This window comes from Oreochromis niloticus, linkage group LG18, assembly GCF_001858045.2.
Source record: "Oreochromis niloticus isolate F11D_XX linkage group LG18, O_niloticus_UMD_NMBU, whole genome shotgun sequence".
Classification (NCBI taxonomy): domain Eukaryota; kingdom Metazoa; phylum Chordata; class Actinopteri; order Cichliformes; family Cichlidae; genus Oreochromis; species Oreochromis niloticus.
Window position 1 is genome coordinate 1,225,709 of NC_031982.2, and position 18,385 is coordinate 1,244,093.

The following is an 18,385-nucleotide window of genomic DNA, read 5'->3' on the forward strand; positions in this document are numbered from 1 at the left end:
GAGCTACAAAGTACGCTGTAGCTTTTGCTGTTGGAGCTGCGATTTGTTTGAAAGCGTGGGTTCGGCGCTGACGTCCGTCGGCTTCTCGGCTAACTCGCCTGGCCTGTGACCGGTTCAAGGTTCTTTATTTGTCACATGCATAGTTATACAAGTATAACACACAGTTCAATTCAATTCAATTCAATTTTATTTATATAGCGCCGAATTACAGCAAAAGTCGCCTCAAGGCGCTTCATAGGTACAGAGAAAAACCCAACAATCATATGACCCCCTATGAGCAAGCACTTTGGCGACAGTGGGAAGGAAAAACTCCCTTTTAACAGGAAGAAACCTCCGGCAGAACCAAGCTCAGGGAGGGGCGGGGCCATCTGCTGCGACCGGTTGGGGTGAGAGAAGGAAGACAGGATAAATTCATGCTGTGGAAGAGAGACAGAGGTTAATAACAGATATGATTTGATGCAGAGAGGTCTATTAACACATAGTGAGTGAGAAAGGTGACTGGAAAGGAAAAACTCAGTGCATCATGGGAATCCCCCGGCAGCCTACGTCTATTGCAGCATAACTAAGGGAGGATTCAGGGTCACCTGGTCCAGCCCTAACTATATGCTTTAGCAAAAAGGAAAGTTTGAAGCCTAATCTTGAAAGTAGAGATAGTGTCTGTCTCCTGAATCCAAACTGGAAGCTGGTTCCACAGAAGAGGGGCCTGAAAACTGAAGGCTCTGCCTCCCATTCTACTTTTAAATACTCTAGGAACAACAAGTAGGCCTGCAGTGCGAGAGCGAAGTGCTCTAATAGGGTGATATGGTACTACAAGGTCATTAAATAATCAGGCCCCATCTTATCTTAATGACCTTGTAGTACCATATCACTACAATAATAATCAGGCCCCATCTTATCTTAAGACCTTGTATGTGAGGAGCAGGATTTTGAATTCAATTCTGGATTTAACAGGAAGCCAATGAAGGGAAGCCAAAACAGGAGAAATCTGCTCTCTCTTTCTAGTCCCTGTCAGGACTCTTGCTGCAGCATTTTGGATTAGCTGAAGGCTTTTCAGCGAGTTTTTAGGACATCCTGATAATAATGAATTACAGTAGTCCAGCCTGGAATTAATAAATGCATGAACTAGTTTTTCAGCATCACTCTGAGACAGGATATTTCTAATTTTAGAGATGTTGCACAAATGGAAGAAAGCAGTCTTACATATTTGTTTAATATGTGCATTGAAGGACATGTCCTGGTCAAAAATGACTCCAAGGTTCCTCACAGTGTTACTGGAGGCCAAGGTAATGCCATCCAGAGTAAGAATCTGCTTAGATACCATATTTCTAAGATTTTCAGGGCCGAGTACAATAACCTCAGTTTGATCTGAATTAAGAAGCAGAAAGTTAGCGGCCATCCAGGTCTTTATGTCTTTAAGACATTCCTGCAGTTTAACTAATTGGTGTGTGTTATCTGACTTCATGGATAGATAGAGCTGCGTGTCATCTGCATAGCAGTGAAAATGTATGCTATGTCTTCTAATGATGCTGCCTAAGGGAAGCATGTATAACGTAAACAGAATTGGTCCTAGCACCAAACCCTGTGGAACACCATAATTGACCTTAGTGTGTGAAGAGGACTCTCCATTTACATGTACAAATTGGAGTCTGTTAGATAGATATGATACAAACCACTGCAGTGCAGTACCTGTAAATGTAAAATGTAACCTGACACGCTCCCAACGACCATATGTGCAGTCATACACAGGAATTGGAAACTGCAATGCTCCCATGGCCTTCAGTGTACACTAAGACAATATAAAGATAAAAAGATAAAAATAAAATAAAAGTCTTATGTACAACACAACAGGAGCCATACCACACAGTGATGCAGCTGGTGAGGATACTCTCAACAGTGCCTCTGTTGAAGGTGCTCTTAATCTTCTCCACATTCAGGGACAGGTTGTTGTTGCTGCACCACTCCGCCTGACTTCACTCCTGTAGTAGGTCTCATCGTTGTTGCTGATATGACCTACCACAGTTGAGTCGTCTGCAAATTTGATGAATACAGGGGCTCCCCAAGGATGTGTGGCTCAACACACATCCTTGGGGAGCCCCTGTATTCAGTGTTCTTGTGCTGGAGGTGTTGCTGTTGACCCGTACTTCCTGCTGTCTTCCTGTCAGAAAATCCAGCAGCCAGTTACACAGCGAGGTGCTGATCCCCAGCAGATCCAGTTTATGTATGAGTTGCTGGGGAATGATCATGTTGAATGCTGAACTGAAGTCTATGAACAGCATTCTGACGTATGAGCCTCTAGTGTCCAGATGTGTGAGGGTTGAGTGAAGGGCAGTTGAAATTGCATCATTGGTCGAGCCGTTTGACGGGTATGCAAACTGAAATGGATCCAGGTTGGCGGGAAGAGATGTTTTGATTTGATGCATGGCTAATCGTTCAAAGCACTTCATAATAAGAAATAGAATAACAAGAAAAAGACACTGTACCACACTGCATACAATCATTATTTATTATTAATCTCTGGATCTCTCCTACAGAATGTCTTTTTCCTGTCTTCTTCCCTTCATCCCATCCAGTCATGGCAGATGGCTGCCCCTACCTGAGCCTGGTTCTGCCGGAGGCATCTTCCTGTTAAAAGCGAGTTTTTCCTTCCCACTGTTGCCAATGTGTTTGCTCAAAAGGGGTCATGTGACTGTTGGTGTTTTGTCTGTTGTGTAGGGCAGCAGTGCTCAATACGTCGATCGCGATCGACCAGTCGATTGCAAAGGTAGTATTGGTAGATCGCATGGCATTAAAAAAATAGATGCCAGCCTATCATCCATCCCGTCACTTGATTGATACAGGGAAGCCAGTCAGATGACATCAGATTTTTTCTGACGCTTAGGTCGCTGCGCATGCGCAAACAGCGGCGCGAAGTGTAGTAAAACTGACAAGCTAGTCAGCGAGTTAACTCCAATTTTTAGCTCTCGGTTTTTTCTCTTAAACCTAAGAAAGGGTTAAAAATGAGTGAGGGAGCTGGACCAAGTAAGAAGACAAAAACGTATCACTTTCATACGGAATGGGAGGAGGACTTTTTTTTCACGATGTCATTTTCGAAGTGCGTTTGCCTCATCTGCCAGGCTACCATCGCAATGCCAAAGAAGGGAAATGTGGAGCGGCATTTTTGAACTGTTCACGGAAAATACGACACTACATTCCCGCCGAAAAGCGAGCTAAGAAAGAAAAAGGTGAAGGAACTAAAATCCCAGTTGTCCGGACAGCAGTCATTTTTCACACAACAAACTTCAAAAGCGAAAGCCGCCACCGAAGCATCGTTCCGGGTGAGTCACATCATCGTTAAAAACAAGAAGTCTTTTCAAGATGGAGAGATGGTAAAAGAGGCATTCGTTGAAGCAGCTGACTCATTGTTCCGAGACTTTAAAAATAAGGCAGAAATAACATCTTCGATCAAAGCTCTCCAGCTGTCAAGAAGTACAGTTACACGGCGCTGTGAAGCCATGGCGGAGGATTTAACCCAGCAACTTTGGAAGGACATCGGAGATTGCCAGTGTTTCTCACTGCAGTTGGACGAATCTACGGACGTGAGTGACACAGCCCAGGTGTGCATTTTCATTCGTATGGTGTTTACTGATATCACTGCAAAAGAAGAGCTATTAACAGTCCTGCCCATGAAAGAACAGACGCGAGGAGAGGACATATTTCAGTCGTTCAAAAACTTTATCGAGAAAACCCAGCTCCCAGTGTACAAATTGGTGTCTATTACCACAGATGGAGCACCCGCAATGGTTGGCCGCTTGAATGGATTTATTGCCAAGTGCAGGCAGGACGATGCTTTCCCGGACTTCCTAAATTACCATTACATAATCCACCAACAAGCGTTATGCGCTAAAATGCTCAACATGAAGGAGATCATGAATGTTGCAACGAAGATCGCCTGTTCTATTCGCGCCAGATCTCTTCAAAGACGGTTATTTCGTGCACATCTGGAGAAGGCTGACTGCGACCACTCTGAGTTGTTGCTACACACTGACGTGAGGTGGCTTAGTCGAGGGAAATTCCTGCAAAGATTTCGAGAGCTCTGTCCGGAGATTAAGGAGTTTTTCCGTGTAGCTGGACAAGCAGAATACATGCAACTTAATGACGGTCAGTGGCTGTTAGACTTGGCATTTTTAACCGATCTGACAAACATGTTGAATGACCTTAATCTAGAGCTGCAAGGAAAAGACAAAACAGTGATCAACATGATCAGCTCAGTTAATGCTTTCAAACGAAAGATGCAACATCTCTCTTTAAAGCTGCAGCGCCATGATTTGATAAACTTTCAAAACCTGGCGTCAGAGCTGGAGATGCAAGGAATGGCCTGTTTGCAACTTGACAGTGCACGCTACACAGAGCAGATTGACAATTGTCTGTCAGAGTTTGACAAACGCTTTCAAGACTTTTCTTTGCTCGAGCCAGTCGCTACCTTCATGTGCTATCCTTTTCGGGAAGATGCTGAGGTCGATTCACTCGCATCAAAAATTGCAAAACTATTTCACCTGAACTCTGGAGTGGAAGATGAGATTTTGACACTACAAGCCGACATTGAGCTGAAGTCCAGAGATCATGGACAGTTCTGGAACTTACTCACAGAAGTAAAGTACCCCAACATGAGGAAATGTGCTGCCTCTTTGACTGCATTATTCGGCTCCACTTATTTATGTGAGTCATCATTTTCCCACATGAAGATCATTAAGTCCAAGTACCGTTCCACCATGACTGATGAACATTTGGAAGTGTGTTTGAGGCTGGCTGTCAGCAGCTACTGTCCGGACTATGCATCCCTGGCTGATTCAATTCAGTGCAAGTCATCAGAGTAAACTCAGGTAATGACAAAAAATTTACATAGTTAATTGTGTTGTGAAATATTGGATATTGCGGTTATGCATGTATATACATTGCAGATATAAAGAATCCTCAATATATTTATAAATAAGTATATGTTTTGGATTTTTGTAGTGGGTAGATCATTTTGACTTGGTCATTTTATAAGTAGCTCACATGCGGAAAAAGTGTGAGCACCCCTGGTGTAGGGTCTTTGCCTTAGTTAATGTCCCTTGAGGCAACTCTGTTGTTGTGATTTGGCACTGTATGAATAAAATTCAATTGAACTGGACAAAATTAAGCTGAATTCACTGTGTGTGTGTGTGTGTGTGTGTGTGTGTGTGTGTGTGTGTATTTAGTCTTATGTCTTTGCTAATAAAGTAGGCTGGATCACCTGTGGAGGTACTTTACTAATAAAGCTGCCTGGGCTTGATTTTCCAGTCCTCTGATGTCTACAAAAGATATCAACACAACCATGGGGATTAATTACACAATCTGATGATGATTTGTTATAAATAGAGATCAGTCATGGAAGAGTCGATAGTTATTTTATTATGGGCTGATCAATAGTTATGGACATATAATCATCTCTCTACAATACAACATAAGATCATAAGAGCATGACAGACCACTTCAACAGAATTTCATAGTTTAGAAAATCAATAAATAAGATCATAAATAAACCAAATACATGTTTTCAACTTAGATATAGATTCGTAAGTACTAATATTGTGTCTGCATGCGTTATGAAACACCCTTATCATTTTCTGTACAAACACCAGAAATCGGTTGCAGGGATAAGTAGAGAGTTAATTTACAGAATGACTCTATGAGGCTACCAGACCATACAGAGGGAAGGCCCAACATAGAAAACAAGAGACTCAGGAAGCACTTTATAGAGACCTTGCATCCAATGTATATCTTCGACATGGTTTTATATATATACAAATGATACACATCCAAATTTTGAATGCACACACACGCACACACACACACGTGCGCACATACACACAGACTGTGATTAACAGATCAACATGTCTGGGAGACCCTGATTTTAAAAATGACCTGTTCTTTCCCATTCCTTCCTGAGGAAAAACGCAGAGAATCAGGGAGCTCAAATCCGCCACTGGTTGGAGTTGCAGAGATGTTCAGCATCAGTATATCTAAAGTTGAATGTATGAATGTCCAGAACTGCTAATATTAAAAAACTAAAAAGATACATAAAACTGAAATTGGATGTTTTAATTTCTTTTCCCATTTAATTTTATACTATATACTGCTACTTGGCCACACTGTATAGAGAAACATTTCATTTCATTGCTATGTCAATGACGATCAACTCTTTAAACTCTTTTAAAAATAAAGGTATTTCCAATTTCAGTAAAATTCAACTAAATATTTACAAAATAGGAGTCATCAGTCCTCTATGAGTTGGAGTTCTATTCGATTCTAATCTGACTTTTCAGATTTAGTCCAGTCCTGCTTCTACCATCTGAGGAATATCACTTTCTTTACATTTATGATTCATGCTTTTATTTCATTCTTTTAACAAACCAGAATTATTACATCTTTGAATTTTTTTTCTAATTAGTTTTATGTTTATTTCATTCTAACTTAAGTCACTTTAGTTTCCAGTTTGTTTTAATTGTTTGAAAATGTTTGGGTTTATTGTTTCTATTTGTTTGGGTCTTAATTTTAGTCTTCCTAATTATTATTGAATGCCAGGCATATATCAGAAACAAGATTTAGGAAAATCGGAATAGGTATTACAATAAAAACACAGAGAATTTTTAAAGTGGTGACTCACTCTTATAGAGTCTTAGCAAACACATCCATCAAAGTCTCATCAGGCAAGTTGTGATATCATTTGACCAAACTAACAAATATTAATACTTCTTCTGTATTATTTATTCCATTTTAGTTCATTCATTTTTTGCAGATCTATTTTCAGGTTTTAGTGTAGTTAAATATAAAACCCTTTAACCGATATCAACCACAAATCAATGAATAGATTCTAGATTGTTCAAAATGTCTGCCTCCACAATGCATTTTGGAACTGCTGTCTTCATACAAACCAGAGTGCAGCAAGCACTCCTCACCAGGAACCAGAGAACTTCACGCTTAAAGACAAAGCATGACTGAGCATTTGCTCCACTCCTCAGTTGTAGAATGACCTGCCTGAACAACTCCAGCGTGCTTTCTTTCCTGTTAGAGAATCATTAAAATCACTGGATCTTCTTGTGAATTTTAATATATAGCTTAACATATCTGATATTGTTCTCATATCAGATCCTGCTAATTTGCACTGCTGTAAACCGAGTGGTCGTCATTATTGAAATTAACTTGTACTGCCAGTCACTCACAGAACTCCTCTCGTTTGTCATGCCATGTCTGTTTGTCATAGATACAAAAAAACCGAGACAGAGATATTTTGTTTACATTTTTTTCTGACAGCCCTGATCTTCCATAGTTCCTTAACATTTTTGTTTTTATGCTTCATCACTTTTAATAATCTTAGTTTCGAGTTTGGGCTTTTATTTAGCAGTTATTTCTGCATGTCCAACCAACACTTTAATTTGAGAAGCTTGCAAATTTTAATACAGGACATTAAAAATGTATGTCTCTCTGCTTCCTGCTCACATTTGTATCATGTTGTCCGCACTCAACATGTCTCCCCAAACTCACAGACAGTAAGCTTGCTACTGGAATACAAAAGAAATGATTCTGTAAATGCAAAAAACAAAAATCCAAACCATATTCAATCTGCAGTGGTATGGCCCTTTCCTCTTGATAAGAAAGGTGTTTTACGCTGAATATGGCTCACTGTCATTATCATTAAAACACAGAGGTAATCAAATCCTGTACAAAATTACGTTCCTTCACCACACACGCTAACACACACCTCATCATTACAAAAGAAGAAAATAATACTGAATACTTTCATTAACAACACTTCATCATTATTATCTTAGAATCATCTGTAGAATTCTCTGAATCCTACTTATGATTTCCAGATTGTTGAAGAAATGAATGGCAGTTTGTTAATAGATACATGTTGGTATACATAGCAGTTGTAGTAGTATAAATGTCATTATCACAGTTTAACAACATGAAGTGGCTCAGAGAGAATCAGCTTGGCCCTAAACATTTTCCTTTGTCACTGATGAAGCAGCTTCTTAGACAAGAAGTCAAACATAAAACCCAGATGAATTTGGAATGTCTTCTTATGGCATTTTCGTACCCAGGTCAAAATGTCTCATTATGTGTAAGCAGTAACAGGCAGCAATTTCATGTCAGTACTGAGTGTTCGCCTCTTTCACTAAAGTTATTTCTGTTGAAGGAGAAGTCTGCACACAAAATGTGATCAGTCCAAACATAGTGAGCTTAATAAGCTTCAGTCTGTTTTTTCTGGGTACTCCAAGACTTTGGCACTGCACACTGACATATTTTAATTCCAAAGAGACAAAATAGTCAGAATCAAAGCAACGTGGGTGTGATTTTCAAACTTTTACCCCTTAGTATCAGACAGTGTCTCTTTGTTAACACCACCAAACAATGTGTTTTTAACCAGCCCAAACTACGATAAACCTGATGACATCATCAGGGTTATGATGCATTCTCACCAAACTTTAAGAAAAGTATTCATAAGGTGCAATTACACACAAAGTCTATGTAATCAGGCAAACTGAAATGCATTTGGCCCAAAATTGAGTTGCAAAAACCCATTAGATGGAATTTTACCGCTGACTGTGAATTCTCTCCTGAAGCCTCCAGAAGTAGAAGACTAATTTATTGAGCACAGCTGGAACCATCTGATTCAAATATCTGATGTAAAGATAGCAAATTAAAAAAAGGGCATAGAGGGCTTCATGATAAGGTGTGAAAATATGTTTCTTTGTCTTGATTCCAACTATCGTCTGTACTTTTTCTCATCCTGTTGGCTAACAAGGGCTAATATTTGAGTTCCTAATGCGGCTGAATTCACAAGTACTTTCACTTTGCATATGGTGCGAATTAGACATTGAGCTCTACTTGGGTAACCAAAAGGTGAGCAAACAGCTTTTCATGAATGAAGTAGCTGCTAGCTGCTTCTGAGAGTTTCATGACAGAATCAAATGGCTTACCACCTCTCTTCAAACCTCAAATTACAAACTTCTGTTTTAGTTTTGCAACTATAATCCAACAGGAATATTTTACATTATAGATTATTAACCAACTGAATCATAATTTCTGCTTCTGTCATGAATTTGTTGTCTTTTGTAGTCAGAATCACATGCAATAAAGTTTACTTTATGGCCTGGTAACGTAAACTAGAGGGATTTTTTTTGTACAAGCCCAGAGTTAAAATCCCACACAAGATTACTGGCTGTCAAATTTTTCTATTAGTCTTACATTTGAACTTTGTTTTCACTCACTGTTTGACCAGGCACTAAAACTACTTAGCTACTTGGCTATTTTAGGAAAAGATAATAGTTGTGGTTAAATTACAATATGTATGTATATCACTGAATGACTACTGAAAACTAAATTTTGAGCCCCTTCTGTCCAAAAAGATATGATACATTTTTAAACAGCTCAAGTAAGCTTATATCAATGTCGTTATTAGTTTTAACCCAAATTAATTTCAGTATTTTACCTCAGTCTTTAGCCAGTGAATGTAAACAAATGTAAAGGGTGATCAGCTGAACAATTTAGTGCATAATTACTGTAGCTTTACATCAGCTTCAAATCATGGCAAGGTCATCTGTTACAGTTGAGGTTAGAAGTTTGCATAAACTCGTCATGGGCATAAATGTATTGGAAATTTTGAGCTTTTCATGATCCCATTTCTTTCTTTTTTCTACTGTTCTTTCTTTTCCAGGGTGGAATTAATTTAGAAAACTAAAAAAAACGAATTGAGTGCACAAGTTTGAATTTATTTTGATTTTTTGTTTTCTCTAATCCAGGCAGGGTCATGGTACTGATTGGAAGGTTGGTGGTTCAATCCCTGGCTACTCCAGTCTCATGCCTAAGTATCCTTGGGCAGGATGCCGTCTGATGTGTGTATGAATGTAACATAGAAATCACTTGTATGTAGATGTAGATGATGTGGCAAGTCGTATAAAGTGCTTTAAGTGTTCAAGTAGAGTAGAAAAGTGCTATATAAGAACCTGTCCATTTACATATCAATTTCTCATTAGTGATCATGACTGACAGCAAGTGGTAGTTGTTCTTTGAAGCATAAAAATGATTTTCCAGCACTCACTGGATTGATGAATAGTCAGAGCAATGGTAAAGTCTAAGGAACTCAGTGAAGATCTAAGGAGAATTATAAATTCATACAAGTTGGAAGATCTGTTAAAGCCATTTCTAAACCAATAAGTTTCCAAATCATCAGTTCAAACAACTGTACATGAGTACAAGTTATTCAGATGTGTTACCACCTTCACCCTCAAATGAGAGGAACTTACTCAGGATGTTCAGGAACAACCCAGGAACCACTAAGGCTCAAGCCTGCCATGATCTGTAAACTAGACCAAGAAAAAAGTCTACACTCCAAAATTGAAACCTTCAAGCTTGATTGAAATTTGCAGCTGCCCAAATGGAAAACCTTCTGGTGAACGTTTTATGGCCAGGGAGACATTAATTGAGCAATTTGGCCACAATAACAAGAGCTATGCTTGGAGGAGTAAAGGTGATGCTTGCAGCGTTAATAACACTGTACCAGCTGTTAAGCATGGTGGTGGCAGCATCATGCTCTGGGGCTGTTTTGCTGCCAGTGGTACATTGCCCAATTGGATGGAATAATGGAGGACAACCTCCAAACCCTTCAACTTCAACTCGAACCAACAGCTAGATGGGTGAAAAAAGACAATGATCCCAAACACAAATCAAAACTTTTTGGAATAGATAAAACAGGAAAACATTAAGATTCTGGAATGGTCTTCCCAAATCCCTGGACTCGAACACTATTGTAAATGTGTGGACTGACTGACTGACTGACTAACTCATTTAAATGAACTCTTTCAATTCTGCCAAGAACAGTACTCAAACATCCAGCCAAAATTATATCAGAAGCTTGTTGATGAGTACCAAAAGCATCTGGTCGAGATGCAGCTTGCTAAGGGGACATTTAACCAAATAACATGTAGGAGTACATGTTTGAGGTTGCATTTTGACCCTGTGTGGATTAAAGAAAATCCGAAATAAACTCAAACTTGTTTTTTAAGTCCATTAAAGATGTATGTGGTACAGGCATTCCACCCTGGAAAAAGAACAGTGAAAAGAAATGATTAAAAGCTCCAAATTACTATGATATTCATGCCCATGATGAGTGTAAGTAAACGTCTGACCACAACTGTATGTATCTCTCTCAGCACCATCAATGCACTATTCCCAACACTGTTTCAGTATAAATGTACCCCGTAAAAGGCAAATCACCTTGAAAGCCAACAAGGAGATACAAACTAAAGTCAAACCAAAGAAAGGGAGAATTTCTAAACCTGTGCACAGGTGGTGATACAAACACTTTTATGACACACTGCAGCCTTTCTGACAGTACGAGCACTTAATAATTCATGTGAAGGCTTTCTGCTTACACAAGTAGCATTAAAATAAAATTCTGTTTATTTATAAGTTTATTTTTTTGTCGTTTTGGTCAGCACAGCACTGAACTGCAGAGACAGAGCGACCATGTCAGACAGGCTTGAAACAACTCAAATATGGAAAAATTCCAGTTAAATTGTCTGAAGGCTTGTGTTAGCAGTGTCTCTGACTAGTAGTGGAGCTGTTAAACTGCTACTTTGTCCACAGAATGATGTCCAAAGTATAACATTGTATTGAAATTTGCAAAACAACAGAGATCTTCTTAAAACATTTCAGTCATTTTTAATAGGGTTCATCTAGAGGAAGAAAATACTAGTTGCTAATTACGTGGAGGTTTAGAGGAAGATGAACAATCGTGATTATGGCATTCTCCAGAGGGGGGAGTGTTTTTATACCAGACCAGCCTGCTGTGTTCATTCAGCCACAAGACCAAAGAAATTGCCTGTGAGCACTCATGTGTTCATTATGTACGAGTGGCATGTGAAGTATTTTCATGTCACACAAGATTATTATTACTTCTGTGTGCATATGTAAGATTGTCCATCACTTCTGTGCAGTACACATTTGTACAAGTTAAAAAGGCATTTAAAAGACACCTGTATGATCTGACCAAATCTGTTCAGCTGATAACCCTAAACAATTAAAAGAATGAACGTTTGGATTTCATAGCGTCACCATTTAGTGGTCCAGATTTCAGGCATCTGACCCCATGCCTTCCCGTCTCCTGTATGGGATCTACAGAGGCTACAAAAACATAAGTAAAAAACATAAAAGGTGCTGGAATGAGTTTTTCTGTTCTGGGTTACTATGGCAACATGGCAACAAACTGACATAACCACAGTGACTTCACCCACTGGATTTTGGGCTACCCTTATGAGACCAATCACCACCTTTGTTACTTTGGAGTCAGGAGTGACTGTATTTGAGCAAGTGTCTGTGTGAGGCCTAATATGAACTACCTGATTCAGCAAGTCCTTTCAAAAGTGATAAAATGAGCTAATATACCACAATAACTTTTGGAGAAATTTATTTAAGGGATTTAATGAGAGGAGTTGACACTTTTTGAACACGAGTCTATTGGAGCTAAAGATTAGGTTGGCTGATTTCATTTTTGTGACCTGGAAAGCACAGCCACTCATTTATAGACAGTCCATGAACGTGCTATACCCCATGGAAGAAGACCTGCTTCCTCTGTAGATATGTAAACTTGTTAAGTCAAACTAGTGTTATGGTTCAACACCTGATCATGAGATAAATCACACCTGTAAACTCCAGTCAGGAGAGTGTTCCCTACTATACACTCACTCTGTGAAAACTGATGAATATAAACTGAAATTTTAAAACCAGCTTTGGGGTGTCTGCCATGTTGCTGCTCTAAAGAATGTTTAAACATGACCAAGTTTGGACCATGTGGATCCTGAGTTTGGATCAAGAGGAAGCATGGTTACATTTACAGGTAACTAAATCAGTCAGGAGACAGGTGAGCATTGGGAAAGGGCACATGTTCCATCAATGTTCCAGCTCTATTTATCTTCAGAGTGCATTGTGCATAATGAAATAATATATCCAGATGTGGTGAAACCCATTTGCCTTTGTGTGGACAACCATACATTTGTTGTGTGAATGGTGTGTACTGCGTGTCAACCCTATGTGGCTCTGGCAGTGTCCTCATAGCCTTGTCTGAGCCTCGGGGATGTAGATCTCGATGCTGTCAGCGCTCTCTGTAGCTGAGTTTTGTCGTACAGATGCCGCTCTCTTGGCGGCCAACAGGCGCTTCCTGGCCTCCTGCCGCTGTTTCTCTGAGCTTTCCAGTGAGCGGTCTCTGGCCAGCGGGGGATGATGTTGGGGGCCCTTGGGTGGCTTTTTTGGCACTGGAGGTGGGAGCCGCCTCTCCTGGGAGGGGGATGGTAGGAGGGAAGGGCAGAACATTTCAGGAAAAAGACATACTTATTTGTGTGTGTGTGCTAATGTATCCCTAGGAATGAAAATGACTTAAGATGAGTTCCATTCTGTAGAATTCTGTATCTATGTAGTGAGTCACCCACTGATTATCAGAATCTTTCCATTTTCTCTTTCAAATAAGGTTTTTTGGTTGCTGTGTAACAATCTATATGCTTGAAGACAGCTGAAGTCATACCTCTGACAGAGACAGATGTATTTGTCTGAACAAACAAGGCTTTGGCATGATTGTAAGATAGATATTTTCAAGTGAGAAAGGGTCCTTTTATCTGTGTGCATGCATCTTTTCTATCTATCCTGTGACAAGGTCTGTTCCTGCACATATGCCATTTTCTTTATTTCTTCGCAGGACTGATACAGCTCAAATTTATTAAATATTTAGATTCCATTCTATGACACAATAAATGTCCTGAAAGAATGATTTTATAGCTCTGCTCTTCAGTCTGGCAGTTAAGTTAATACTGTATTCAGGGACACCCAAAGTCTGGCTCAAGAAACACAATGAGCCTCCTATAAAGCACTTGGTATCGTCTTCGTTTAGAAAAGTCCTTTACAAATACACTTTCCAACCCAATGTTTATCTTCATTTTTACACTTGCTGATCTCAGCTATTAAAATGCGAGTACCGTGTCGTTTTAATTGATAAAAATATGAACCGAAGAGGGGCCTAAAAACAAAACTTTTGACAATTTTGGTAAAATTATTGCTGCTCTTTAAGCTAGCTAAATTACAAAAATCATATAATTGAAATGATACAATTAAATACAGAAAATTGATTTCCTGCCAAGTAAATCTCAAGGAAAATATCAAACAAGATTTATGAAGTACGCTTACTTGTGTACCAGTCTAAGTTGCTGAAGCAGCTTTGATTGAACAAATAAAGTCCAGATCATAAGTTAAAGACCACTTGAAAAATGGCCCAAAATCATATTTTGTATGGTTGGATCTGTGGAATTAAAGAAATTGTTTTACTGTTACAATATAATCTGCAGCATTAACAGTGCATTAATAATATCACATATAGCTTTAAGACGGCATTGAGACATTTGAACAGACTGACACCATATTAACCTTTATTGCAGGTGCAGTTATAACCATTTTTATATTTTTATATCTTTATACACACATTGCAGTTCTGTGATTATAAAAGAGCTGAAGCTCGCCCAGGTAACTAAAGGTCAAAAGCTTCGTTCGGCGTGAGGTCTGATCAAAAGTTTAGGACCACACGCCTTTAAAAGGTCAAACCTGTGCAAAAATGTGGATTCACTGTCATTTTCTGTCAGGTAGTCACGCTGTCATGACGTTCTGATGGCAAAGGCAAAAAACGTTCCCTTTTTGAACGTGGTTGGGTTGTTGAAGTGCATAAGCAGGGTCTCTCACAGCGTGCGATCGCTGGTGAGGTGGGACGCAGTAAAACAGTCATTTGGAATTTCTTAAATGATCGTGGGGGTTATGGAACAAAAAAGTCAAGTGGAAGACCCCAAAAAATGTCTCAGCACTGAGCCGCACGATATAATTGGCCATCAAGGCACTGGACGATCCTCAACCTAAATTAAAGCCGTTACTGGTGCCGACTGCAGCCCATAACCATCAGACGGCATCTGAGACTGAAGGGCTTCAAAAACAAAAAAGGCCTCGTCTCCTTGAACACCACAGAACTGACCGTTTGAACTTTGCAAGACAGCACCAAACATGGGACACTGAAAGGTGGAAGCAAATTTTATTCTCTGATGAGAAAAAATGTAACCTTGATGGTCCTGATGGTTTCCAACTTTACTGGCACGACAAGCAGATCCCACCTGAGATGTTTTCTACACGCCACAGTGGAGGCGGCGCCATAATGGTCTGGGGTGCTTTTCCTTCAGTGGAACAATGGAGCTTCAGGGGTGCAGGGGTGTCAAACGGCCACTGGCTATGTCCAGATGTTGCAGAGAGCATCCCTCATGACTGAGGGCCCTCGTCTGTGTGGTAACGACTGGGTTTTTCAAAAGGACAACGCTACAGTACACAACGCCCGCAGGACAAGGGACTTCTTCCAGGAGAATAACGTCACCCTTTTGGACCATCCTGCATGTTCCCCTGATCCAAATCCAATTGAGAACAGTAGATGCCCTTCATGCGGCCGTCTTCACCACTTGGAGAAAAGTTCCCACTCACCTCATGGAAAAGCTTGCATCAAGCATGCTGCAACAAATTTTGAAGTGCTCAACAATAACGGTGGAGCTACTCATTACAGAGTTCAGGTTTGGAACTTTGATTTCTGTTTTGGGGGAGCTTACAGGTTTTTTGGAGGTATGGTCCTAAACTTTTGATCAGCTCTAAAACAGCCTGTTTCAGTTTAAGTGTTGTTTTCAATAAATTTCATGCTCAGAAAATGTTTTTCTCACTCCCATTTCTTCTTGTTGCATGTTGAAGCTCTACTTGGAACCTTGTTAAGATCCAACCATGCAAAATATGATTTTTGGCCATTTCTCAAGTGGTCTTTAACTTTTGATCAGGACTGTACTAACTAAATGGAAAAATATGCAAACAAAAATCTATTATTGATTTAAGTAACAGAAGAATGAGAAAACTTGCTGTGTACATTTGAAAAAAAAATATTTGAATTATACTTCAATCATAAAGGGTTAACCTGAGCTTCATTTTCCCTATTTTGTAACTTCTTTTGCAAATCCTTATAAATGCACCTACTGTGAACTGGTGTGTAGCAGTTTGATGTCCTGTAAAATGTTTTAGCCACACAACAAATAAAGCAAAAAGCCACAGACAGTAAGGTGGCTGTAAGTGAAAGAAGGAAGCAGGAGCAGAGAGCAGTATGGATAGATGGATGGAAAGACAGACATGATGAATCCTAGGAGGCCCAGAGGGGTCAAGGCCTTGTGCTGTTGGCATTGCTCTTATGTTGACTGATGTTTGCAAGCACCTTCACTGTCAACACACACACAAAAAACACACAAGAAAGAAAAAGACAACAATGAGAGCAAATGAAAAAGCCAGTTAATATTCACAATGATGCCACAGTAGATACTGCTGAACATCTGAAATATTTACAGATCCACTCACACATATACACAGGCAACAGTATCTGTATAACCACAGCAACCTCAGCTGTCATTCACATTAATGATAAAAGTTTTTTGTTTTGTTTTTTTCAAGTGGGGAGGGGGGTAAAATTGTCAGATGCTTTTGTTTTTTGTGATTTTTGTTAGGACATGACTCGTCACCCTGCCAGCTTTGCATGGATAGAGATTTTAAGCCAAACCTGTTAGGATGCCTGGGTCGTTGACCCAGGGTTTTGAGTTTATTATATTATTTATCATTTCTAGTCTTTGGTTTCTTTCTTAGAGTTCTGTTTTATGGTTTATGTCTCTGTGTTCTATAGTTGCTGTCTCCCCTGTCGGCGGTATCCCCTTGTTAAGTTCGTGTCTCTGTGTTATGTTTCCTGTTTTACTTTGAAAGTCCGTGTTTCATGTTAGTGTATCTGGTTTTGCTTTCCTTGTCTCGTTAGTCCTGATTTGCCCCAGCTGTGTTTCCCTCCTGTTGCCCATTCCCTGATTGCTCCCTCTGTGTATTTAAGCCCTGTGTTTCAGTTTGTCATTGTCGTGATCTACTCTTATCTACCCTCACTCGTGCTGTGTGTTTTGTTTTCTGGCCTGTGTTAATGTTTGTACTTTGGAAGTTTCGTTACCCTTTTTTGAGTTCAGCATTAAAGCTGTTTAAGTTCACGTTTGTCTCCGGAGCCTGCACTTTGGGTCCTTTTCCTGCCTGCACACAGCCGTCATATAACAAAACCATGATCTTTTCCTTACTTTTCCTCACTTTTTGTAAACAAGGAAAAGCAAAAAAATGGTACCAGACTGATTGCAAAAATAATTCCACACCTACACTCTTTGGTGAAAGTGCAGTAATTATGCTGTTATTATTATTTAGACAATCTCTACACAGAAACAACCCTACACAACCTGTGAACCTTAAGGGATGTTCCAAAGTAGGTCACCATCCAAAGTATTCCTATTTCCCCTACTGCTGCCTTCACTGCACACAGTGATGGATGAATCTGACACTCAAAGGCTGTATTCATTTTATTCTGCTAACAGTGAAACATTAGTGTAGGCTCACCTTACATCTGAGTTAAAGGTGTGAGACTGTCAGCATAACTTATAACTTCATAACTAGTACGAATGCAATTTGCGATTTGTACACTGGCTATTTTATGTGTAGGTTCCAGGTTGGACTCTCTGTTGCCTTCAGAATTCCCTCAATTCTTCATGGCATAGATTCAACAAGTTGCCGGAAACATTCCGTATGTGGGTCCCATTCTACCACATCCTATATGTGCTCTAGTAGATTGAGATCTGGTGACTGCAGAGGCCATTTGAGAATACATTCAAATCACCTTTTGTCCACATTCTGATGCTCAGCAGGACATCTTGATCATGTCTACATGAACTGAGTTGCTCCTATGTGATTATCTGGTTAGATATTTGCAAGGAGTTAAACAAGTATACCTAATAAATTGGTTGGTAAACATATATGAAATAAATGGACTGGTTTCTTTTCTGACTCACGATCAAACATATTAACATGTCATACGATTAACATCAGTGGATGCCCGTCTGAGAGGGGCTTAAGAACACACATGAACAAGGACCTTAAAATGAACAGTTTGTTTAATAGTAACTATTAAAAAAGGCAACATGCTTTCATTTTGCAACCTTGTAATCCTGGACAGATTAAATCAAGTATAAGAAACACATCCTGAAACACATTCTGATTGTCACACTGAATATTTTTTTCATTTTTATCTGACTGTGTTTGCTCATGTTCAGTTTTTAAGCCTTCCAACAACTTTGCAGGCACATTTATGTCACTAAGCAGTCTGACATCATCACACTCAGAGCCACTGAAAGTGCTGATGCAGAGACCCTTGTGAGTTCAACAGTTAGATGCTTAAAACAAACAGATTCAGCAATATTTAACTTTT

The 18,385-nt window shown here is 39.6% G+C and overlaps 1 protein-coding gene across 2 annotated transcripts in view; it reads right to left on the reverse strand.

Moving 5' to 3' along the window:
* Window positions 1-5,386: 5,386 nt before the first annotated feature.
* dlgap1a (discs, large (Drosophila) homolog-associated protein 1a) overlaps window positions 5,387-18,385 on the reverse strand; it is a 29,103-nt gene continuing 16,104 nt past the window's right edge. Inside the window, exon 11 of one of the 2 annotated variants that reach the window (XM_005465082.4) lies at window positions 5,387-13,335. In XM_005465082.4, the coding sequence (XP_005465139.3) occupies window positions 13,111-13,335 (225 nt within the window). In that variant the 3' untranslated portion in view covers window positions 5,387-13,110. Of the gene's footprint in view, window positions 13,336-15,857; window positions 16,330-18,385 lie in introns of those variants that run through there. The other variant, XM_013267145.3, reaches the window with a different exon arrangement.